The following is a 26,152-nucleotide window of genomic DNA, read 5'->3' as shown; positions in this document are numbered from 1 at the left end:
ACCTCAAGAGCGGTTGTCAACACTCGGTACACCCTAGTCCGCACCGGTGATGATAAATGGATGATATACCCATCGTTCGGGGGCAAACTGTTCGACTTAACCGATGTTGAGAGCACTACCGTCGCCCGAAATAAGCCATATACACTCGTCTTCACCGATGATGACAAGTGGGTGTTGTTACCCGATAAAGCCGACTGGTTTCTCAATATTAGGCTCGGCTCCCCCTACGTGTTCACGGATAACAAAGACAACCACCTAAACAAAGTCGTGAACAACGGAACCCTGCTCGTGGCTTACGTCCCGACTCAGAGACGTAGCATAGTCATCAGCCCACTCGCCAGTATGGCAGCCCACATGCTATCGAGTAAAGCGGGAATGCAAAACGTGACATTGCAGTTGGTGTCTGAATTTGAAGGCGTGGTCAGGATACTGGAGAGTCTACCGGCGAACTCAACACTGATCATCAAAGTCTACCTAGGGGAACCATCGGGGAATGATGTCGAAATCGTGAAGGGGGTCAAACTGAGGTGGGGGAAACAACAACAGTATCACGTTTGCAACGTTTACGTGCGGGTGGGTGTCGACTCCAAAACCAGTCTGCAGGGTGTCACAGTGATCGTGGAAGACACGATATCACTAACCAAGATCTTCCTACCCGACAACATACACTTCATGGGGGTGAAGTGCACCCCCTGAACTATTATCAGAAAACCAGTTGGAAATTATATCGTAATAGTATTATAGCAATGACCAGTCATCGACCCAACACTACACTTAACGACCTAGGGGACACGGAGGGATTCTATCAGCCTGGTGAGGAAGGCTCATACGTCCTACACTTGATAGACAACGTGTATAGGCGGGCGGCAATGGCTGATCATCTACCCAAAATCACACTCAGGGACCTAGGAGACACGGAGGGATTCGATCAGCCTGGTGAGGAAGGCTCATACGTCCTACGTTTGAAAAACAACGTGTATAGGCGGGTGAAAATAGCTGATTGGCGCCTGCACGACCACTTTTTAGAACCCAAATGGTTGCTCAACATTACCCTCACCTCACCTTATATCTCGTTAGACCAAGATGGGAATATCTCTAAAATTAAGAACAACGGTGTCTTGCCTGGGGATTTCGTTCCGGGGTCTACTATAATATATCCTAGTCTAACACGTGATGAAACGAGCAACATGTTAGAAACAGACTGGGGGGAGTTAAGGTTTCCCAATCCCAAGCACCATCACGATCTTATGATTGCTAGACGAAACTTCACACTCATCATAGAATTCAGTCTCCACAGACGCCGTGTATCCTTTCCTGAAGCTATAAAACTACAATTTTTACCTGGGGTGACAATAACCTGGAATTCCATCTCCGTAAACCCCCGGACCCTTCTTACCCCGTGAACCCTTATGGAGACTTAGATGAGATAGTCCATCACCGTTTCATTATACAAATGGACCCGAAAAAGGATTTTAGAGACACTTTACACTACAAGGGGATTAGGGCGACCTCAGTGTTACCTATTAGCCTCTCACCTATTTCCCTGCACGCAGATCTAAAGCTTATAAGCTTCAAATATATTGGACGGTCATTAACTGAAGCCCAATTAAAAAATATCTAATAAAATATATTATAGGCACACAGAATGGGTCTGTACCCAGTCGTAGAGGAAGTAGCGAAGACGCTGGAAACCGTAGACGGGTTCCGTTTGAGGCAGTTATGTGATGTAAAACGCCAACTAGAACAAGACCGCGACACGCGTAAAGCACTATGTAAGAAGTACCATAGAGCTTTCAATATCGTGGACGGGGCTGATACTGCCCTTATGGCAACCAGCATGGGGCTGGGGGCGGCAGGTGTTGGGTTGTTAGCTACCATCGTGGCCGCACCTATAGTGCTAGGCATTGAAATAACAGCTGGGGTGGCAGGGGTGTTAGGGTTGGCGCTTAAGTTGGCATCATGCAGACTGCATCGTAAGGCATTGAAACACGACGAGATCAGGGTTCTGGCCGAAGCAAAGCTGAACACAGTAAGTGAGCGTATTTCCACTGCACTCACTGACAGTAAGATCTCAGAGGAGGAGTTTAGTTCAATCCTCTCTGAACTCACAAAATATAACAAAATGAAACAAGATATTCGGTCCAAGTCTCGTAAGTCTGCTATCAGTGAGGATGAGAAAAAAAAGTACATAGAACAAGGGGTGAAAAAAGCCAAGCAAGCCTTTATTACAAACACCAAAGAGATCATAGGCGATTCACATTAAACTGTTTCATCGAGGTAAACATGGCATAGTGTCATAGCGGCACGTTAGACGCAGCCCAGTATTGGATGGTGCAATCCCAGGATACCAACACACTCCAGCCATGCCCCCGGTGCGGCTAGGAGGTGCGTTCGTATCCCGCTATCGTCCCAAACATTTTTATAGTAGGGGTAATGGTAGCAAGAGCTAAGGGTCCGACTAAAGCCTTATCTGTGAAATAAGGCTTTGCAGAGGCTTTTGTTGAAACTGGTCCAAAACCCCCATTGTATATACTACTACTGTCTCTGGTGACGTATATAGTTAGTTCTAGTTGATGTTTATCTCAGCTGATTGGTCTTCTTCTTTTTAACAACTGTCTCTGGTGAAGTATATAGTTAGTTCTAGTTGATGTTTATCTCAGCTGATTGGTCTTCTTCTGTTTAACAACTGTCTCTGGTGACGTATACAGTTAGTTCTAGTTGATGTTTATCTGAGCTGATTGGTCTTCTTCTGTTTAACAACTGTCTGTGTTGAAGCATAGTTAGTTCTAGTTCATGTTTATCTCAGCTGAGTTAACAACTGTCTCTGGTGAGTTACAGTTAGTTCTAGTTGATGTTTATCTGAGCTGATTGGTCTTGTTCTGTTTAACAACTGTCTGTGTTGAAGCATACAGTTAGTTCTAGTTCATGTTTATCGCAGCTGATTGGTCTTGTTCTGTTTAACAACTGTCTCTGGTGACGTATAAAGTTAGTTGTAGTTCACGTTTATCTCAGCTGATTGGTCTGGTTCTGTGTAACAACTGTCTCTGGTGAAATGTACAGTTAGTTGTAGTTCACGTTTATCTGAGCTGATTGGTCTTCTTCTGTTTAACAACTGTCTCTGGTGAAGTATACAGTTAGTTCTAGTTCACGTTTATCGCATCTGATTGTTCTTGTTCTGTTTAACAACTGTCTGTGTTGAAGTATACAGTTAGTTATAGTTCACGTTTATCTCAGCTGATTGGTCTGGTTCTGTGTAACAACTGTCTCTGGTGACGTATACAGTTAGTTCTAGTTCATGTTTATCTGAGCTGATTGGTCTGGTTCTGTTTAACAACTGTCTCTGGTGACGTATAAAGAGTTCTAGTTCATATAGTTAGTTGATTGGTCTGTTCACTGTTTATCTCAGCTGAGTTCTGGTTCTGTTTAACAACTGTCTCTGGTGAACAACTGTCTGTGTTGAAGTATACAGTTAGTTCTAGTTCATGTTTATCTGAGCTGATTGGTCTGGTTCTGTTTAACAACTGTCTCTGGTGAACAACTGTCTCTGTTGACGTATAGTTAGTTCTAGTTCATGTTTATCTGAGCTGATTGGTCTTCTTCTGTTTAACAACTGTCTCTGGTGAAGTATACAGTTAGTTCTAGTTCATGTTTATCTCAGCTGATTGGTCTGGTTCTGTGTAACAACTGTCTCTGGTGAAATATACAGTTAGTTCTAGTTCATGTTTATCTCAGCTGATTGGTCTTGTTCTGTTTAACAACTGTCTCTGGTGAAGTATAAAGTTAGTTGTAGTTCACGTTTATCTCAGCTGATTGGTCTGGTTCTGTTTAACAACTGTCTCTGGTGACGTATACAGTTAGTTCTAGTTCATGTTTATCTCAGCTGATTGGTCTGGTTCTGTTTAACAACTGTCTCTGGTGACGTATAAAGTTAGTTCTAGTTCATGTTTATCTGTGCTGATTGTCTCCAGCTGATTGGTCTTCTTCTGTTTAACAACTGTCTCTGGTGAAATATAAAGTTAGTTCTAGTTCATGTTTATCTCAGCTGATTGGTCTTCTTCTGTTTAACAACTGTCTCTGGTGACGTATACAGTTAGTTCTAGTTCATGTTTATCTGAGCTGATTGGTCTTCTTCTGTTTAACAACTGTCTCTGGTGAAGTATACAGTTAGTTGTAGTTCATGTTTATCTCAGCTGATTGGTCTGGTTCTGTTTAACAACTGTCTCTGGTGAAGTATACAGTTAGTTCTAGTTCATGTTTATCTCAGCTGATTGGTCTTGTTCTGTTTAACAACTGTCTCTGGTGACGTATAAAGTTAGTTGTAGTTCATGTTTATCTCAGCTGATTGGTCTGGTTCTGTTTAACAACTGTCTCTGGTGACGTATAAAGTTAGTTGTAGTTCACGTTTATCTCAGCTGATTGGTCTGGTTCTGTGTAACAACTGTCTCTGGTGAAATGTACAGTTAGTTCTAGTTCATGTTTATCTCAGCTGATTGGTCTTCTTCTGTTTAACAACTGTCTCTGGTGACGTATACAGTTAGTTCTAGTTGATGTTTATCTGAGCTGATTGGTCTTCTTCTGTTTAACAACTGTCTGTGTTGAAGTATAAAGTTAGTTCTAGTTGATGTTTATCTGAGCTGATTGGTCTTCTTCTGTTTAACAACTGTCTCTGGTGACGTATAAAGTTAGTTCTAGTTCATGTTTATCTGCAGCTGATTGGTCTGGTTCTGTTTAACAACTGTCTCTGGTGAAAGGTACAGTTAGTTCTAGTTCACGTTTATCTCAGCTGATTGGTCTTCTTCTGTTTAACAACTGTCTCTGTTGACGTATATAGTTAGTTGTAGTTCACGTTTGTCTCAGCTGATTGGTCTTCTTCTGTTTAACAACTGATTGGTCTTCTTCTGTTTAACAACTGTCTCTGGTGAAGTATATAGTTAGTTCTAGTTCATGTTTATCTCAGCTGATTGGTCTTCTTCTTTTTAACAACTGTCTGTGGTGACGTATACAGTTAGTTCTAGTTGATGTTTATCTGAGCTGATTGGTCTTCTTCTGTTTAACAACTGTCTGTGTTGAAGTATAAAGTTAGTTGTAGTTCATATTTATCTCAGCTGATTGGTCTGGTTCTGTTTAACAACTGTCTCTGGTGAAGTATAAAGTTAGTTCTAGTTCATGTTTATCTGAACTCTGATTGGTCTTGTTCTGTTTAACAACTGTCTCTGGTGACGTATAAAGTTAGTTCTAGTTCATGTTTATCTGATTAGTTCTAGTTCGGTTGGTCTTGTTCTGTTTAACAACTGTCTCTGGTGAAGTATAAAGTTAGTTCTAGTTCATGTTATCTGAACTGATTGGTGTGTTTAACAACTGTCTCTGGTGATTGTTAGTCTGTGTAACAACTGTCTCTGGTGAAATGTACAGTTAGTTCTAGTTGATGTTTATCTCAGGTGATTGGTCTTGTTCTGTTTAACAACTGTCTCTGTTGACGTATACAGTTAGTTGTAGTTCACGTTTATCTCAGCTGATTGGTCTTCTTCTGTTTAACAACTGTCTCTGGTGACGTATACAGTTAGTTCTAGTTGATGTTTATCTGAGCTGATTGGTCTTCTTCTGTTTAACAACTGTCTCTGGTGACGTATACAGTTAGTTCTAGTTGATGTTTATCTGAGCTGATTGGTCTTCTTCTGTTTAACAACTGTCTGTGTTGAAGTATAAAGTTAGTTGTAGTTCACGTTATCTCAGGTGATTGGTCTGGTTCTGTGTAACAACTGTCTCTGGTGAAATGTGCAGTTAGTTGTAGTTCACGTTTATCTCAGGTGATTGGTCTTGTTCTGTTTAACAACTGTCTCTGTTGACGTATATAGTTAGTTGTAGTTCACGTTTATCGCAGCTAATTGGTCTGGTTCTGTGTGACAACTGTCTCTGGTGAAATGTACAGTTAGTTGTAGTTCACGTTTATCTGAGCTGATTGGTCTTCTTCTCTTTAACAACTGTCTCTGGTGACGTATACAGTTAGTTGTAGTTGATGTTTATCTGAGCTGATTGGTCTTCTTCTGTTTAACAACTGTCTGTGTTGAAGTATAAAGTTAGTTGTAGTTCACGTTTATCTCAGCTGATTGGTCTGGTTCTGTTTAACAACTGTCTCTGGTGAAGTGTACTATTAGTTCTTGTTCACGTTTACCTCAGCTGATTGGTCTTGTTCTGTTTAACAACTGTCTGTGTTGAAGTATACTATTAGTTCTATTGTCCTGTGTACCCGTGTTGGTCCGTTTCACGCCTGTCTTCCTGGTGCACGATCTCACCCAGCTGGGGGTATATGAAGCTTCTGTACAAGGACGTGGGGCACTTATTACATATACAAAACTATCAATGACAGGTGTATTCAACAGAGTTAGTCATGCGTGAAGATGGCGGTTTTGAATTTCGATAATCACTTTACTTCAGCATTGAGGAGAAATGACTAAACACAAAGTTGAACACGTGACGCCCTAGCATGTTTTGTACACCTAAACATTTGTGACAGTATGCCTTCCCTGTCCAGCCAAGTGGGAAATCACGATCCTATGTATGGAGAGTCATTTTTACAGTACATCAAAATGCATCCATATTAAGCACTAGACCTCAGCAATCTGTGCACAACTTAAGCGATATTAGGGAAGTACTGGAATGCTTTTAATCTTTCAAAGCAAAACAAAATAGTTTCTGAATCCTGAAAACGCTTGTATCACGATACAATAAATAATTGACTACATTAGGCAAATGTTAGTCACTGAAACGAGGAAAAAGATGACGAACACGCAGAAAAAACGACAATCCAAACAATCCAAGTTTTAAAGCACACCGTTTGTTTGGAACAACCCGACAGGGGGGTTCGCCGAGCCGAGAAGAATTAAAGATACAGAAAGTTGACAATACCTGAAATATACATCGGCAACAGGATTTACTCGTCTTAATGCGTGAATATATCAGTCTTGTGGAACCGTTCTTTGTTTATGTAAGTTATTGTTAAATGTAATGAAACATAATTGGGCGAGATATGGTTTAAGCTGTTTGGTAAAGCCCGATACTGCTCTATCTGTAATGCCTTTATGAATATGAAGATTATGTGAAGATATCTTTCTGACATGATTTTGCATAATATGATGGTTATTGTTTTATTGATAAGATTTTATGACATTAGTAAGTTTACTTTGAATATCAAAACTAAGTTTATATGTCTTCATTTATTATTTTACTGATACTTTCAAAGCATTATTTGATAAGCTTAACCATAACACAGAAACAATCAAAGATAACAGTAATTTCTTGATAAATGTGAAAACGGTTTAGCGTATGTTGGTGTCTATAGTGTGCATGCGTAGGTGTGCCTGAAAACTCTGTTTAGGTTAAAATATATATAATGCTTACTTCGACAATTGAGATAATGAGGTTTTATTATGATGGTGTTGATGACGTAGTCAGTGACTGTATACTGCTTGTCAAGGTCAGTAGTAAGCAGGCACATGAAATAAAGACAATGAGACCGCTCTTCGAGCTACGTATTTAGATCTATGCATATAGATTCACACTGATAGAAACACCCTCCACACTGCTGTGTGATACGACGGACGACTTTAGCTTCCAACAGTCGACGTTACTTTATGTTAATAAATATTCCATAAGACTCCTACATAGAAGGTGTTCGACCAAGGTTCGAGCAGTATAAAAGTAAGGCTTTCAAATGTTTCATGGTAGACACGTGGTGGACATTTCGAAATCTGAAAATTATGTTTGATGCAATTCCCTGTTGTGAGTTGCACCAAACGTTCACGTTTTTATGCCTGTCCCATAAACGACTGATGGTACTCTGGTGAACATTGAGGTGATGGCAGATTGATACTCACGAGAGACTACGGCCTCATACAGGCGAAGTCCCTGTCCACCATTCCTCAGAACTGCACATGCATATTGTGACCCACTTCTAATCCATGACATGTTCATGCAAGTTGACACTTTCGTACGCAAACGTATGTCTGACTTTCATGGTATAAGTTATATACCTAGTCTATCCCAGCTTTGTTACTTAGACTAAATTGTATAATTATAGAACTAGTTTTTCCCAGTTCTATCAGTTCTATCAGCTACATTGTATGAAGTATATCAATAGAATATAGTAGTTCTATCCTAACTGTGTCAGTCAGACTACATTGTATGACGTATATAACTAGTATATCCTAACTGTGTCAGTCAGACTACATTGTATAACCTATATAACTAGTATATCCTATCTGTGTCAGTCAGACTACATTGTATAACGTATATAACTAGTATATCCTAACTGTGTCAGTCAGACTACATTGTATAACATACATAACTAGTATATCTTAACTGTGTCAGTCATACTACATTGTACAACGTATATAACTAGTATATCCAAACTGTGTCAGTCAGACTACATTGTATAACCTATATAACTAGTATATCCAAACTGTGTCAGTAAGACTACATTGTATAACGTATATAACTAGTATATCCTAACTGTGTCAGTCAGACTACATTGTATAACTTGTATAACTAGTATATCCTATTTGTGTCAGTCAGACTACATTGTACAACGTATATAACTAGTATATCCAAACTGTGTCAGTCAGACTACATTGTATAACGTATATAACTAGTACATCCTAACTGTTTCAGTCAGGCTACATTGTATAACCTATGTAACTAGTACATCCAATCTGTGTCAGTCAGACTACATTGTATAACCTATATAACTAGTACATGTATATCCAAACTGTGTCAGTAAGACTACATTGGAAAAGTATATGTAACCAGTATATCCTAGCTCTGTCAGCAAGGTTACACTAGTGACATGCACCCTTCCATATAAGTAACACCGGTTTTCTGCACCCTCCCTTGTAAATGACCCAAGTCTTCTGCACCCTCCCATATAAGTGACACTAGTGTTCTGCACCCTCCCATGTAAGTGACACCAGTGTTCTGCACCCTCCCTTATGACAACAGTGTTCTGCACCCTCCCATGTAATCGACACCAGTGTTCTGCACCCTGCCATGTAAGTGACACCAGTGTTCTGCACCCTCCCTTATGACACCAGTGTTCTGCACCCTCCCTTATAACACCAGTGTTCTGCACGATCCCTTATGACACCAGTGTTCTGCACCCTCTCATGTAATCGACACCTGTGTTCTGCACCATCCTTTATGACACCAGTGTTCTGCACCCTCCCTTATGACACCAGTGTTCTGCACCCTCCCTTATGACACCAGTGTTCTGCACGCTCCCTTATGACACCAGTGTTCTTCGCTCTCCCTTGTAGTGACACCTGTCTTCTACACCCTCTCTTATGACACCAGTGTTCTACACCCTCCCTTGTAGTGACACCTGTGTTCTACACCCTCTCTGATGACACCAGTGTTCTTCACCCTCCCTTATGGCACCAGTGTTCTGCACCCTCCCTTGTAGTGACACCTGTCTTCTACACCCTCTCTTATGACACCTGTCTTCTTCACCCTCCCTTGTAGTGACACCTGTGTTCTACACCCTCTCTTATGACACCAGTGTTCTGCACCCTCCCTTGTAGTGACACCTGTGTTCTACACCCTCTCTTATGACACCAGTGTTCTTCACCCTCCCTTATGGCACCAGTGTTCTGCACCCTCCCTTGTAGTGCCACCTGTGTTCTACACCCTCTCTTATGACACCTGTCTTCTTCACCCTCCCTTGTAGTGACACCTGTGTTCTACACCCTCTCTTATGACACCAGTGTTCTGCACCCTCCCTTGTAGTGACACCTGTGTTCTACACCCTCTCTTATGACACCAGTGTTCTTCACCCTCCCTTATGGCACCAGTGTTCTGCACCCTCTCTTATGACACCTGTGTTCTACACCCTCTCTTATGACACCAGTGTTCTTCACTCTCCCTTATGACACCAGTGTTCTGCACCCTAACCTTGTAGTGACACCTGTCTTCTACACCCTCTCTTATGACATCAGTTTTCTGCACCCTCCCTTGTAGTGACACCTGTGTTCTACACCCTCTCTTATGACACCAGTGTTCTTCACCCTCCCTTATGACACCAGTGTTCTGCACCCTCCCTTATGACACAAGTGTTCTGCACCCTCCCTTGTAGTGACACCTGTCTTCTACACCCTCTCTTATGACACCCGTGTTCTGCACCCTCCCTTATGGCACCAGTGTTCTGCACCCTCCCTTGTAGTGACATCTGTCTTCGACACCCTCTCTTATGACACCTGTCTTCTACACCCTCTGTTTTGACACCAGTGTTCTTCACCCTCCCTTATGGCACCAGTGTTCTGCACCCTCCCTTGTAGTGACACCTGTCTTCTACACCCTCTCTTATGACACCAGTGTTCTTCACCCTCCCTTATGGCACCAGTGTTCTGCTCCCTCTCTTATGACACCTGTGTTCTACACCCTCTCTTATGACACCAGTGTTCTTCACCCTCCCTTATGGCACCAGTGTTCTGCACCCTCCCTTGTAGTGACACCTGTGTTCTACACCCTCTCTTATGACACCAGTGTTCTTCACCCTCCCTTATGGCACCAGTGTTCTGCACCCTCCCTTGTAGTGACACCTGTCTTCTACACCCTCACTTATGACACCAGTGTTCTGCACCCTAACCTTGTAGTGACACCAGTGTTTTGCACGATCCCTTATGGCACCAGTGTTCTGCACCCAAACCTCGTAGTGACACCAGTGTTTTGCACGATCCCTTATGACACCCGTGTTCTGCACCCTCCCACGTAAGTGACACCGGTGTTTAGCACCCTCCCTTGTGACACCATTGTTCTGCACCAGCCCATGTAAGTGGCACCAGTGTTCTGCTACGTCCCACCCAAACTGTCAGAACGACTGAAGCACACGCGCCCCATAGTTTAGCACTACGTATACGTGGGAGAGCATACTTACATATCTGGCAGTTGGGTCCCGACCAAAACTCTTGACAGGCAGTGCAAGTTCCATCCGGGTACTTGACACACTCCCCCTGTGATGAGCAGTGGCACTGGTCGGCACCTCAGAATACAAACAGCGAATGACTATCTGTGGGCCTGATTGAGGAGGGAGAGCATTATGAATACCCATTAACACTTCCTAGACTGACATTATATACACACAAAAACTCTCATCTGACATGTGTTACAAGGTATTACGTATCTCATTGTAGTGTGTGTATATCATGTCGACACGACCATTAGTACCTGTTTACAATGAGATACATAGTACCTTGTAATACGACCATTAGTACCTGTCTACAATGAGATACATAGTACCTTGTAACACGACCATCAGTACCCGTCTACAATGAGATACATAGTACCTTGTAACACGACCATCAGTACCTGTGTATAAAGAGATACAGAGTACCTTGTAACACGACCATTAGTACCTGTCTATAAAGAGATACAGAGTACCTTGTAAAACAGCCATTGCCAACAAACTGTCAGGTGTCTGGAAGCACTGCAGTGAGATAAGCAGTTGTATAATTCTGTCCCATGTTTGGTGTAACGTACCACCTCCCAGGGACCCAGGTTATTACAGATGCGCTGTAACCTAGTGGAGGTCGAGGACCTTTAGCGTGAAGCTCTGTAGATATTAACCATATATCTCCGTACACATCCCATCAAATCGCCTATTACAAGAACCGCGTTAACGTTTTGAGTGTTGCTAGGTTTATGATACGGAAGATTGAGTTAGTTCTGTCACTGTCCTTGTGGTGACTTGCTCCTATGTTTCTGTGTTACAGGCAACACCAGAGCTCGAGCGACATCCCCAGTGTACAACATCTGCTACTCACACAATCACAGCATCCTTACCTGCCACAAGCTGTGATGTGAAGACAAGCAGTATCGCCCAGCACCATCTCGTATAAGCGAAGGTATCCATGACTGTCGTGGTCGGAAGTCAGTCACTGTGTGACGCATCCACCGACTGAGTGGGTGTCACGCTCCGCTGATCTCATCGTCCTTCCGTCTTCAACTGGTCATTGTGTTGAGTGAAGCACTGCAGAGAGCTCAGCATGGTTCACTGCGGAAAGGTATGACAATACACAATTACAAACTAACACAGAGAATATACTACATGTCACAATACACAACTACATACTAACACAGAGAATATACGACATGTCACAATACACAACTACATACTAACACAGAGAATATACTACATGTCACAATACACAACTACATACTAACACAGAGAATATGCTACATGTCACAATACACAACTACATACTAACACAGAGAATATGCTACATGTCACAATGCACAACTACATACTAACACAGAGAATATACGACATGTCACAATACACAGCTACATACTAACACAAAGAGAATATGCTACATGTCACAATGCACAACTACATACTAACATAGAGAATATGCTACATGTCACAATGCACAACTACATACTAACACAGAGAATATACTACATGTCACAATACACAACTACATACTAACATAGAGAATATGCTACATGTCACAATGCACAACTACATACTAACATAGAGAATATACTACATGTCACAATACACAACTACATACTAACACAGAGAATATACGACATGTCACAATACACAACTACATACTAACATAGAGAATATGCTACATGTCACAATACACAACTACATACTAACACAGAGAATATACTACAGGTCACAATACACAACTACATACTAACATAGAGAATATACTACATGTCACAATACACAACTACACACTAACACAGAGAATATACTACAGGTCACAATACACAACTACATACTAACACAGAGAATATACTACATGTGACAATACACAACACCATTCTAACACAGAGAATATACTACATGTGACAATACACAACTACATACTAACACAGAGAATATACTACATGTGACAATACACAACACAGAGAATATACTACATGTGACAATACACAACACCAGAATAACACAGAGAATATACTACACAATACACAACTACATACTAACACAGAGAATATACTACATGTCACAATACACAACTACATACTAACACAGAGAATATACTACATGTGACAATACACAACACCATACTAACACAGAGAATATACTACAGGTCACAATACACAACTACATACTAACACAGAGAATATACGACATGTCACAATACACAACTACATACTAACATAGAGAATATGCTACATGTCACAATACACAACTACATACTAACACAGAGACTATACTACAGGTCACAATACACAACTACATACTAACACAGAGAATATACTACATGTGACAATACACAACACCATTCTAACACAGAGAATATACTATATGTGACAATACACAACTACATACTAACACAGAGAATATACGACATGTGACAATACACAACTACATACTAACACAGAGAATATACTACATGTGACAATACACAACTACATACTAACACAGAGAATATATAACATGTGACAATACACAACTACATACTAACACAAAGAATATACTACATGTGACAATACACAACTACACACTAACACAGAGAATATGCTACATGTCACAATACACAACTACATACTAACACAGAGAATATACTACAGGTCACAATACACAACTACATACTAACACAGAGAATATACTACATGTGACAATACACAACTACATACTAACACAGAGAATATACTACATGTCACAATACACAACTACATACTAACACAGAGAATATACTACATGTGACAATACACAACTACACACTAACACAGAGAGAATATACATGTCACAATACACAACTACATACTAACACAGAGAATATACTACAGGTCACAATACACAACTACATACTAACACAGAGAATATACTACATGTGACTATACACAACTACATACTAACACAGAGAATATACTACATGTCACAATACACAACTACATACTAACACAGAGAATATACGACATGTCACAATACACAACTACATACTAACACAGAGAATATACTACATGTCACAATACACAACTACACACTAACACAGAGAATATACTACATGTGACAATACACAACTACACACTAACACAGAGAATATGCTACATGTCACAATACACAACTACATACTAACACAGAGAATATACTACAGGTCACAATATACAGCTACACACGAACACAGAGAATATACTACATGTCATAATACACAACTACATACTAACACAAAGAATATACTACATGTGACAATACACAACTACATACTAACACAGAGAATATACTACATGTGACAATACACAACTACATACTAACACAGAGAATATACTACATGTCACAATACACAACTACATACTAACATAGAGAATATACTACATGTCACAATACACAACTACATACTAACACAGAGAATATACTACATGTCACAATACACAACTACACACTAACACAGAGAATATGCTACATGTCACAATACACAACTACATACTAACACAGAGAATATATGCTACATGTCACAATACACAACTACATACTAACACAGAGAATATATATACTACACAACTGTACACAATACACAACTACATACTAACACAGAGAATATAAGACAGAGAATATACTACATGTGACAACACAACCACACACTAACTACATACTAACACAGAGAATATACTACATGTCACAATACACAATACACAGAGAATATACTACATACTAATACACACAGAGAATATACTACATGTGTCACAATACACAACATACTAACACACAGAGAATATACTACATGTCACAATACACAACTACATACTAACACAGAGAATATACTACATGTGACAATACACAACTACATACTAACACAGAGAATATACTACATGTGACAATACACAACTACATACTAACACAGAGAATATACTACATGTGACAATACACAACTACATACTAACACAGAGAATATGCTACATGTCACAATACACAACTACATACTAACACAGAGAATATACTACATGTCGACACAATACACAACTACATACTAACACAGAGAATATACTACATGTCAATACACTACATGTGACAATACACAACTACACACTAACACAGAGAATATACTACATGTCACAATACACAACTACACACTAACACAGAGAATATACTACATGTGACAATACACAACTACACACTAACACAGAGAATATACTACATGTCACAATACACAACTACACACTAACACAGAAAATATACGACATGTCACAATACACAACTACATACTAACACAGAGAATATACTTCATGTGACAGTACACAACTACATACTAACACAGAGAATATACTACACCTGACAATACACAACTACATACTAACACAAAGAATATACGGCATGTCACAATACACAACTACATACTAACATAGAGAATATACTATTTGTGACAATACACAACACCATACTAACACAGAGAATATACTATATGTGACAATACACAACTACATACTAACAGACAAACCCACAGGAAGTAAACCTGTCATGAAAATGATATCAGATTGTGCGGGGCTTGGCGGGTATATCCTTCAGAGCATATATCTATGCTTCACAGAACATCCACTGTTAGTTCATCTTGCAAAACAAACAAAATCTATCAACTAAACACCGCAATACCTCATCGATCCATTTGGACCATTTGTCGCAATGTCAAGCTATCGAATTGTGGCGTATTGAACAATATTTTTGTTTCACACGAACGGCAACAACGGGACATTTCTTAAAGTCAAAATATGTTGAGTTTTCGCATTGTCTCAATGTCGCCTCATCTGAATTGTGTAAGTAAGTGCGTATCATAGTAAGATAACACAACAGCTTGAAAACTCGACGATGTGTGGATGCATGTGGTAGACATAAACCCACTGGACACTATCCTTCCATTCAAATATATAGTCTTCAGGAGCACCCAACTTCTAAATGCCTCTCAAAGAAGTTATCCGTCGTCTTCATGGAGACGTGGCAATTTCAACCATCAACAGACTCAGCAACCTGGAAAAACAGTATGTAAATTCCTCCAACCACCTCACATTCCTAATGCGATGCAGAGACAACAAACTCATACCCAAAGGACTACAGCTAAGAAGCCCAGTCAAATCGCCAGTAGCTCACAGCATCCTTCATAAAGCTTCCCAACATCTCGTCATAGAAAGGATACGCCACTACCGTAAGACCAGGGCCCTCACGCCATCGCCGAAAAACAAAACTACCTTCAATCAGTTCTCTCACGCTTCACTCAGGAACATGCAGACCACAAGTAACTGCACCCTAGACTCTGCCAGGAAAAATACCCACTTTGCTAAGTTCAACAAATTAAAGATGGATACCCATCAACCCAGAAAACCTACCAGAGAAAACCGTCGTCAACTTAAGCAGCAAGAATCTTAACCAGCAACATATTGCAGTCTAGACAAAGGCCTCAAGTATTCACCCACCAACATCCGGGCCAACAACGATGAGTTCATCACTAATGTTGAGGAGGGCCTGCAGTAACTGGCCCCGGCGGCAACGTTGACTTCCTCCGACGCCAGCATCCTCTCCAAAGACAGATCCCAGAAACCCAACCTCACCCATCAGACAAAATGAATCCCCCCACAGCCTAAAACCTATCACCATAGCCCCAGCAGACAAAGGCAAGGTAACAGTCATCATGGACACAGCCCATTTCAACAGACTGACCGACACTATCCTCCAGGACCAGACGACCTACAAGAGACTAAAGGAGGACCCTACCAACACACTACAAAAAGAACACAAGGCATTACTCAAGAAACCCCTCAACAACAACGAAATCGGCCCCACCCTCCACAAAAAGCTCATCACACCTCATCCAATGCCACCATATGCCCGTGCCACCATATAGAAATTACAAGGACCCTGTGAAAGCCCGTCTGTTAGTCTGTAGCAGGGACACAATCCACTACAATACTGCCCAATATCTATCCCGCCTCCTCTCACCACTCGGAAAAACTGCTAAATCGTTCATCCCAGATTCATCCGCTTTCTGTAAGAAGATCCATGACATTAACCATCCCGAGAAATTAATCAGCTTTGACGTCGTTGACCTGGTTTCTAATGCCCTGTGTGACGAAGCCATTGAAATCCTGAGAATCCACATAGATAAAATCCACCCATCCCTCTGTTGGTCCCGGAAAGTGGACGATACCTTTGTCATCCTTAAGCCTGACAGCGGCCCTAAAGCTCCACTAGACCACATCAACTCCTAAACCCCACGTATCCAGTTCACCATGGAAGAAGAGTCTAAACGTCAATTGCCCTTCCTTGATGAACTGGTTTGTCAAGACACCAACAATAAACTTAGTCCTACAGTATACCGAAACCAACCCACACAGACCAGTACTTTCACTACGCTTCCGATCATCCACCCCAAGTCACGAAAGGAATCATCTTCACCCTAGTACGTCGAGCCCACAATATCAGCTCCACCAAGCAACGCCTTACCGCCGATCTCGAGCACCTAAAACAAGTCTTCACACAGTAGAACAACTACCTGAACGGCTTGTGCAACCAACCATACAGAACTTCAACAATAAAACAGAGAAACCCACCCGTCAACAATCTGCACCCTTTGTCATCAGCCTCCTCTACAACGGAATTGTCAGCCACAAAGTCCAGAGACTCCTTAAACAATCCCAGGCCAATATAGATGTGGTTTTGAAAGAAGCAACACCATCCTCAACACCATCACGGCGACTGGCAAGCCACCAACCAGCCAGAAACAACAACCACCAGCACCGACCAGCCAGAAACAACAACCACCAGCACCGACCAGCCAGAGCAACAGCCACCAACACCGACCAGCCTGAAACAACAACCACCAACACCGACCAGCCAGAAACAACAACCACCAACACCGACCGGCCAGAAACAACAACCACCAACACCGACCAGCCTGAAACAACAACCACCAACACCGACCAGCCTGGAAACAACAACCACCAACACCGACCAGCCAGAAACAACAACCACCAACACCGACCAGCCAGAAACAACAACCACCAACACCGACCAGCCAGAAACAACACCAACACTGACCACCAACACCGACCAGCCAGAAACAACAACCACCAACACCGACCAGCCAGAAACAACAACCACCAACACCGACCAGCCAGAAACAACAACCACCAACACCAACCAGCCAGAAACAACAACCACCAACACCAACCAGCCAGAAACAACAGCCACCAACACCGACCAGCCAGAAACAACAACTGCAACCACCAACACCAACCAGCCAGAAACAACAACCACCAACACCAACCAGCCTGAAACAACAACCACCAACACCAACCAGCCTGAAACAACAACCACCAACACCGACCAGCCTGAAACAACAACCACCAACACCGACCAGCCAGAAACAACAACCACCAACACCGACCAGCCTGAAACAACAACCACCAACACCGACCAGCCAGAAACAACAACCACCAACACCAACCAGCCAGAAACAACAACCACCAACACCAACCAGCCTGAAGCATCAACCACAGGGAACAGTTTACCACGTCTCCTGCCACTGTGGACAGACCTACGTAGGTGAAACATCAAGACCCCTCAAAATCCGAATCATAGACTGACTGACTGAGTTTAGTTTTACGCCGCTTTTAGCAATTTTCCAGCAATATCACGGCGGGGGACACCAGAAATGGGCTTAACACATTGTGCCCATGTGGGGAATCGAACCCGGGCCTTCGGTGTGACGAGCCAACGCTTTAACCACTAGGCTACCCCACCGCCCCCGAATCATAGAACATCAGACCTCAGAATCAAAACTAGACTCAAAATCAGCCCATACAAATCACACCAAAACCACTCCCGACCACAATATCCAGTGGGACAAAACCCAAACCCTAACAACCAACCTGACTATAAACTCAGGAAACTCTAAGACGCCATCTACATCAAAAGACTCCAGCCATCAATCAACCGTGACCAAGGTTACTATATACCTCCTACTATATACTACTTGCTCATTAAAGATCCTCATCATCGATAATCCCCCGTTTATGTACACAACTAATTATCATCCCCATAATCACCTATTTATGTATACCACAGGCTTCACTTCCCATTGTGTACTTTGGAGGCTTCATTTGTTAACGCTTTCATCTAAGTCCTTGTGTTGTTATTGTGTCTGGCTTCCTAATCCCCATTGAACTGTACAAACATCTGCTCTAACATGTATATATACCCCTTCATCCTTATGCTGGGGCGGTGGGGTAGCCTAGTGCTTAAAGCGTTGGCTCGTCACGCCGAAGACCCGGGTTCGATTCCCCACATGGGCACAATGTGTTAAGCCCATTTCTGGTGTCCCCCGCCGTGATATTGCTGGAATATTGCCAAAAGCGGCGTAAAACCAAACTCAGTCAGTCAGTCAGTCATCCTTATGCTGTTCATCACTTGCTTGATAACGGTGTTAGAACCTACACCGAAACGTCGCTCTCACAGCAATAAAGAAGTTGTTCATCCATATATTGCTATCCTTCCATATTTTATGGACGACTCTTTCATTTGCAACACCTGCCACTGCCAGCGTTCATAAAAGCGAAAGAACCCACCAACCAAAAAACCCACGTATATATCTTCGACTGAAAATTATCCATCATAGAAGGAATGGATTTTTTTCCAAAGGAGATCTTAAAAGTGTAGCACAACCTTGAAGATCCGGGTTAGAAATGATATTCAGACACCACAGGGAAATAGACCACAACGCGATCACACACCACACAGGTCGATAGACCATCTCAGGAACACAGAACACCACAGGAACATAGATCACTTCAAGGTCACAGACCACCACAGGAACATAGACAACCACACGATCACACACCACACAGATCTATAGGCCACCACAGGAACATAGACCATCTCAAGGTCAGAGACCACCACAGGAACATAGACCACCACACGATCACAGACTACCACAGGAACATAGACCACCACAGGAACATAGACCACCACAAGATCACAGATCACCACAAGATCACAGACCACCACAGGAACATAGACCACCACGCGATCACAGACCACATAGGGGTATAGACCGCCTCAGGACCACGGACCCCACAGAAACACAGACACGATTTGACCACAGATCAGCACAGAACCATAGACAACCACAGGAACATAGACCACCACAGGAACATAGACAACCACAGGACCATGGACCACCACATGATCACAGACCACGCAGGTCTATAGGCCACCACAGGAACATAGACCACCACACGATCACAGACCACGCAGGTCTATAGGCCACCACAGGAACATAGACCACCACACGATCACAGACCACACAGGTCTATAGGGCCACCACAGGAACCACACATGACCACAGGCCACAACAGGAACACAGACCGCACAGGTCTATAGGCCACCACAGGACCACAGACCACCACAGGGAAAATAGGACCACCTCAAGGTCAGAGACCACCACAGGAACATAGACCACCACACGATCACAGACCACCACAAGATCACAGACCACACAGATCAAGATCACAGACCACCACAAGATCACAGACCACCACAGGAACATAGACCACCACACGATCACAGACCACATAGGGTATAGACCACCTCAGGACCACGGACCCCACAGAAACACAGACACCATATGACCACAGATCAGCACAGAACCATAGACAACAACAGGAACATAGACACCACAGGACCACAGACAACCAGGAACATGGACCACCACATGATCACCACGATCACACACCACACAGGAACATAGACCACCACACGATCACACACACCACGCAGGTCCTATAGGCCACCACAGGAACATAGACCACCACATGGACCACAGGTCCACCACAGGAACATAGACCACTACACGATCACAGACCACACAGGTCTAGAGGCCACCACAGGACCACAGACTACCACAGGAACATCAGACCACCACAGGAACATAGACCACCACAGGATCATAGACCACCACAGAAGTCACAGACCACCACAGGAACATAGACCACCACAAGATCACATAGACCACCACAGAACCACATACAGGATATAGACCACCTCAGGACCACGGACCACCACAGAACCACAGACACCATATGACCACAGATCAGCACAGAACCATAGACAACCACAGGAACATAGACAACCACAGGACCACAGACAACCACAGGACCATGGTCCACCACATGATCACAGACCACGCAGGTCTACAGACCACCACAGGAACATAGACCACCACACGATCACAGACCACGCAGGTCTATAGGCCACCACAGGAACATAGACCACCACACGATCACAGACCACGCAGGTCTATAGGCCACCACAGGAACATAGGTCAGAGACACCACACGATCACAGACCACACAGGTCTATAGGCCACCACAGGACCACAGACCACAGGTCACAACCAGGAACATACAGACCACAAAGGTCTATAGGCCACCACAGGACCACAGACCACCACAGGAACAGGATAGACCACCACAGATCACTGACCACCTCAAGATCACAGACCAGCCAGAAGATCACAGACCACCACAAGATCATAGACCACCACAGGAACATATACCACCACACGATCACAGACCACATAGGTCTATAGACCACCTCAGGACCACGCACCCCACAGATCCAGGAGCACACATATGACCACAGACCGAGTGACCACAGACCACAGACCACCACAGGACCATGGACCACCACAGGCACATGTACCACCACAGGATCACAGACCACGCAGGTCTACAGACCACCACAGGAACATAGACCACCACAGGGACATAGACCAAATACGTCTATAGGCCAACCCACGACCACAGACCACCACAGAACCATGGACCAGCACAGGATCACAGATCACTACAGGACCACAGACACCAAAGAACCATAGACCACTACAGAACGACCACAGGACCACACACTACCAGCGGATCATAGACTACCCCATTTCTGGTGTCTCAAGACATGATATTGCTGGAAAATAACTAAAAGCGGCGTAAAATCCTATTCACTCACTCACCCCAAGGACTACCACAGGATCACAGAACCATAGACCACTACATGACCACCACAGGACCACAGAACCCTGGACCACCACAGGACCACAGACCACTACAGGACCACCACAGGACGTGATGGAGCGTACGTAAAATATACGCCGTGAACCTGTTTCCTCCATGTATTTCTTGTGGTGTTCACTGAGTGAGTTGCAAGTAACAGTGTTGATGGTAGTAACAGTAGCAGTCACGGTGGTGATGGTATTAGTAGTAGTAGTAGTAGTAGTAGTAGTAGTAGTAGCAGTGTTGATGCAGTAGTAACAGTGGCCACGTTGGAGGTGGCCAGTGGTAGTAGTGTTAGTAGTAGTAGTAGTAGTAGTAGTAGTAGTAGCAGTGTTGATAAGTAGTAAAGGAAGTACCAGTCATAGTGGTAATGGTAGTACAAGGAAGTATGCAGTGAAAGTAGCAGTGGTGAAGTAGTGAAGTGGTAATGACAGTCTTACAAATAGTAGCAGTAGTGATAGTCGTGGTGGGTAGTAATAGTAATAGTAGTAGTAGTAGTGAGTAGTGTGAGTAGTAGTAGTAAGTAGTAGTAGTAGTGTGGTAATTAGTAGTAGTAGTAGTAGTAGTAGTAGTAGTAGTAGTAGTGTGTGTGGTAGTAGTAGTAGTAGTAGTAGTAGTGGTAGTAGTGAGTAGTAGTAGTAGTGAAGTAGTGGTAGTAGTAGTAGAGTGTAGTAGTAGTAGTAGTAGTGAGTAGTAGTAGTAGTGGTAGTAGTAGTAGTAGTAGTAGTAGTAGTAGTAGTAGCAGTAGTAGTAGTAGCGCAGCAGTAGTAGCAGTAGCAGTAGTAGTAGTAGTAGTAGTAGTAGTAGCAGTAGTAGTAGTAGTAGTAGTAGTAGTAGTAGTAGTAGTAGTAGTAGTAGTAGTAGTAGTAGTAGTAGCAGTAGTAGTAGTAGTAGTATAGATTGTTTTGATTATTACTTATTATGATTTTTTTTTTTCTGGAGCCAATTTACCACCTAACAATCCTAGCATGGTCGCGTGAAGACTGCGGTAATCTTAGAAAACAAAACAGTTCAAATGGTCTCCTCTTATCCCTGCACGAAGGCAGATAAACATCGGACCAAGTGATTTAAGTGCAAGAGTATCAAAACAAACAGCGCCGGTATTTGTAGAACAACACGACAAGATGAACGCCTAAATGTGACATTTCGCCGCCGTCACTGAAACAATAACTTTCAGCGAACCATGTTTTTGTAGATGACTCCGATTCGCTGGTCGCAAAGTGAAGTGGGAGGTGAAGCGGCTCCTTGCCTTACGCCTAGCTTGGCCGCTCACCACACAAACAAACATGGTTACAAGCACGGATTCCGGACGGGACTTATTGTCTACATAACATGGCCCTTTAAAGTTCAAATTTAACACGAGTTTACAAAACAAACGGAACTAGTTAAATGTTGAAACTGGAGAAAAGTCAAACGTCGGAGTGTGGAACTTTGCGTCATTAACATTGACCTTTGATCCGGATCAAACGTCAGCCGTCACGTGGTTCCCATACCTGGAGCGGCCATGTTGTAACCACATGTGGCAGATATGTATAATGGGAGGCCGCGTGGAGTCCACAAACTTTTGCCCCAGTGAAAAATTCGTAAATTTCATGAATGCTTCCTGAAACTGTTTGGAAAACTAGTTGTTGCCTTTAAACTGGCATAGTGTCATTTCAGGGTAGCCATGCAAAATATTGTTGTGTAATAAAATTCAGATATAAGTTATGTAAGAAATACGCTTTCAAGCTTTTGTTCAATATCGGTACAGTCGACCCGAGTCTGGAGGGTATTGTGCGCCATGTTTATCTAATGCTTGAAATGGAAACATAAAAGGGACAAATCGCAAACATTTTTTTTCCACTTATACTATTCCAACTCAAAAATGAAAAGTCGGTAAGTTTTCAGAACAAGATCACAGGTATCCTATCCATGTATAATAACATAAAATATCTCTTCATTCTTTGTGTATTTAGTTGAAAAAAAATAATGTGAAAAAAATCGAGAACATCGTGGCAGTGTAATGCATGGAAAAGCATTTCATTTCCGTTTGCTATATATTTCAACAGATTACTTTGAACATGTATGCTTTGATTTGACCTTGACCTCACTCCACGACGCCATTACAATGATTCAGGCTGGGTATTGCAGATGACGGTATTAGTCTGTCTCAGTCCCTGAACCGCAATACTTCCCTACTACCTAGCCCTCCCTGTTATACCAGGGATACTCTACAACCTTATATAGTCTCCCTGGATATATTAAAGCTCTAAATGAAGCATCTCACCGGGGCTCATTTTCAATTTAATGGGATTATTTGTTACTATAAAAAATATACATATTCTGCAGGGGGACTAACTGTAACCCGCCTCACAGCGGGGGGACTAACTGTAACCCGTCTCAAAGCAGGGGAACTAACTGTAACCCGCCTCAATGCGGTGAGAAAAACTGGAACCCACCTCATAGAGGTGGGACTAACTGTAACCCACCTCACAGCGGGGGACTAACTGTAACCAGCCTCACAGCGGTGGGACTAACTGTAAACCGCCTGACAGCGCTTGGACTAACTGTAACCCACCTCGCTGATGGGGGACTAACTGTAACCCACCTCACAGCGGGGGAATAACTGTAACCCTACTCACTGCGTGGGAATAACTGTAACCCATCTTACTGCGGGGGACTGATGTAATCCACCTCACTGATGGGGGACTAACTGTAACCCACCTCACTGCTGGGGAATAACTGTAACCCACCCTGCTACGGGGGACTAACTGTAACCCACCTCGCTGATGGGAGACTAACTGTAACCCTACTCACTGCGGGTGACTGATGTAACCCACCTCACTGATGGGGGACTAACTGTAACCCCACCTCACTGCGTGGGACTAACTGTAACCCACCTCACTGCTGGGGAATAACTGTAACCCACCTTGCAGATGCGGGAGACAAACTGTAACCCCACCTAGCTGATGGGGGGGACTAACTGTAACCCACCTCACTGCGGGGAATAACTGTAACCCGCCTCATAGCGGGGGGACTAACTGTAACCCACCTCACTGCGGAGGACTAACAGTAACCCACCTCACTGCGGGGACTAACTGTAACCCACCTCACTGCGGAGGGACTAACAGTAACCCACCTCACTGCGGGGAACCTCAACCCACCTCGCTGATGGGGGGGACTAACTGTAACTCCACCTCACAGCGAGTGCACTAACTGATATCCCACCTCAATGCGGGGACTAATTGTAACCCACCTCACTGCGGGGACTAACTGTAACCCCACCTCACTGCTGGGGACTAACTGTAACCAACCCCGCTGATGGGGGGACTGAACTGTAACCCACCTCACTGCTGGGGACAAACTGTAACCCACCTCACTGCTGGGGAATAACTGTAACCCACCTCACTGAGGGGAATAACTGTAACCCACCTCGCTGATGGGGGACTAACTGTAACCCTACTCACTGCGGGTGACTAACTGTAACCCACCTCACTGATGGGGGACTAACTGTAACCCACCTCACTGCTGGGGGGACTAACTGTAACCAGCCTCACAGCGGTTGGACTAACTGTAACCCACCTCACTGCGGAGGACTAACAGTAACCCACCTCACTGCGGAGGACTAACTGTAACCCACCTCACTGTGGGGGACTAACTGTAACCCACCTCACTGTTGGGGGACTAACTGTAACCCACCTCACTGCTGGGGAATAACTGTAACCCACCTCACTGCTGGGGACTAACTGTAACCCACCTCACTGATGGGGACTAACTGTAACCCACCTCACTGTGGGGACTAACTGTAACCCACCTCACTGCTGGGGAATAACTGTAACCCACCTCACTGCTGGGGACTAACTGTAACCCACCTCACTGCTGATGGGTGACTAACCCACCTCACTAACCCACCTCACTGATGGGGGACTAACTGTAACCCACCTCACTGCGGGGGACTAACTGTAACCCACCTCACTGCTGGGGACTAACTGTAACCCACCTTACTGCGGGGGACTAACTGTAACCCACCTCGCAGATGGGAGACAAACTGTAACCCACCTAGCTGATGGGGGACTAGCTGTAACCCATCTCAATGCGTGGGAATAACTGTAACCTGCCTGATAGCGGTGGGACT

The 26,152-nt window shown here is 43.3% G+C and overlaps 2 protein-coding genes across 4 annotated transcripts in view; one reads left to right on the top strand and one right to left on the bottom strand.

Moving 5' to 3' along the window:
• Window positions 1-11,946, bottom strand: part of LOC124267973 — a 104,339-nt gene extending 92,393 nt beyond the window's left edge. For all 3 annotated transcript variants that reach the window (XM_046702972.1, XM_046702974.1, XM_046702973.1), the window contains exons 1-2: window positions 11,830-11,946; window positions 10,925-11,029 (exon numbers count right to left, since the gene is read on the bottom strand). In XM_046702972.1, coding sequence (XP_046558928.1) covers window positions 10,925-11,029; window positions 11,830-11,899 — 175 coding nt within the window. In that variant the 5' untranslated portion in view covers window positions 11,900-11,946. The remainder of the gene's footprint in view (window positions 1-10,924; window positions 11,030-11,829) is intronic.
• Window positions 11,947-17,223: 5,277 nt separating this feature from the next.
• Window positions 17,224-18,136, top strand: LOC124267976 (salivary glue protein Sgs-3-like; the record flags this gene model as incomplete). The annotated part of the gene is made up of 2 exons (XM_046702976.1): window positions 17,224-17,268; window positions 17,661-18,136. Coding segments are annotated over exons 1-2 (521 nt in total), but the record flags the coding sequence as incomplete, so codon positions are not given.
• Between the last annotated feature and the right edge of the window lie 8,016 nt (window positions 18,137-26,152).

This window comes from Haliotis rubra, unplaced genomic scaffold (genome assembly GCF_003918875.1).
Source record: "Haliotis rubra isolate DU_JTF1 unplaced genomic scaffold, ASM391887v1 Scf1350, whole genome shotgun sequence".
NCBI classification, from domain to species: Eukaryota; Metazoa; Mollusca; class Gastropoda; order Lepetellida; family Haliotidae; genus Haliotis; species Haliotis rubra.
Note: the sequence above shows the minus strand (reverse complement) of the source record. Positions and strands in the feature narration are given on the sequence as shown.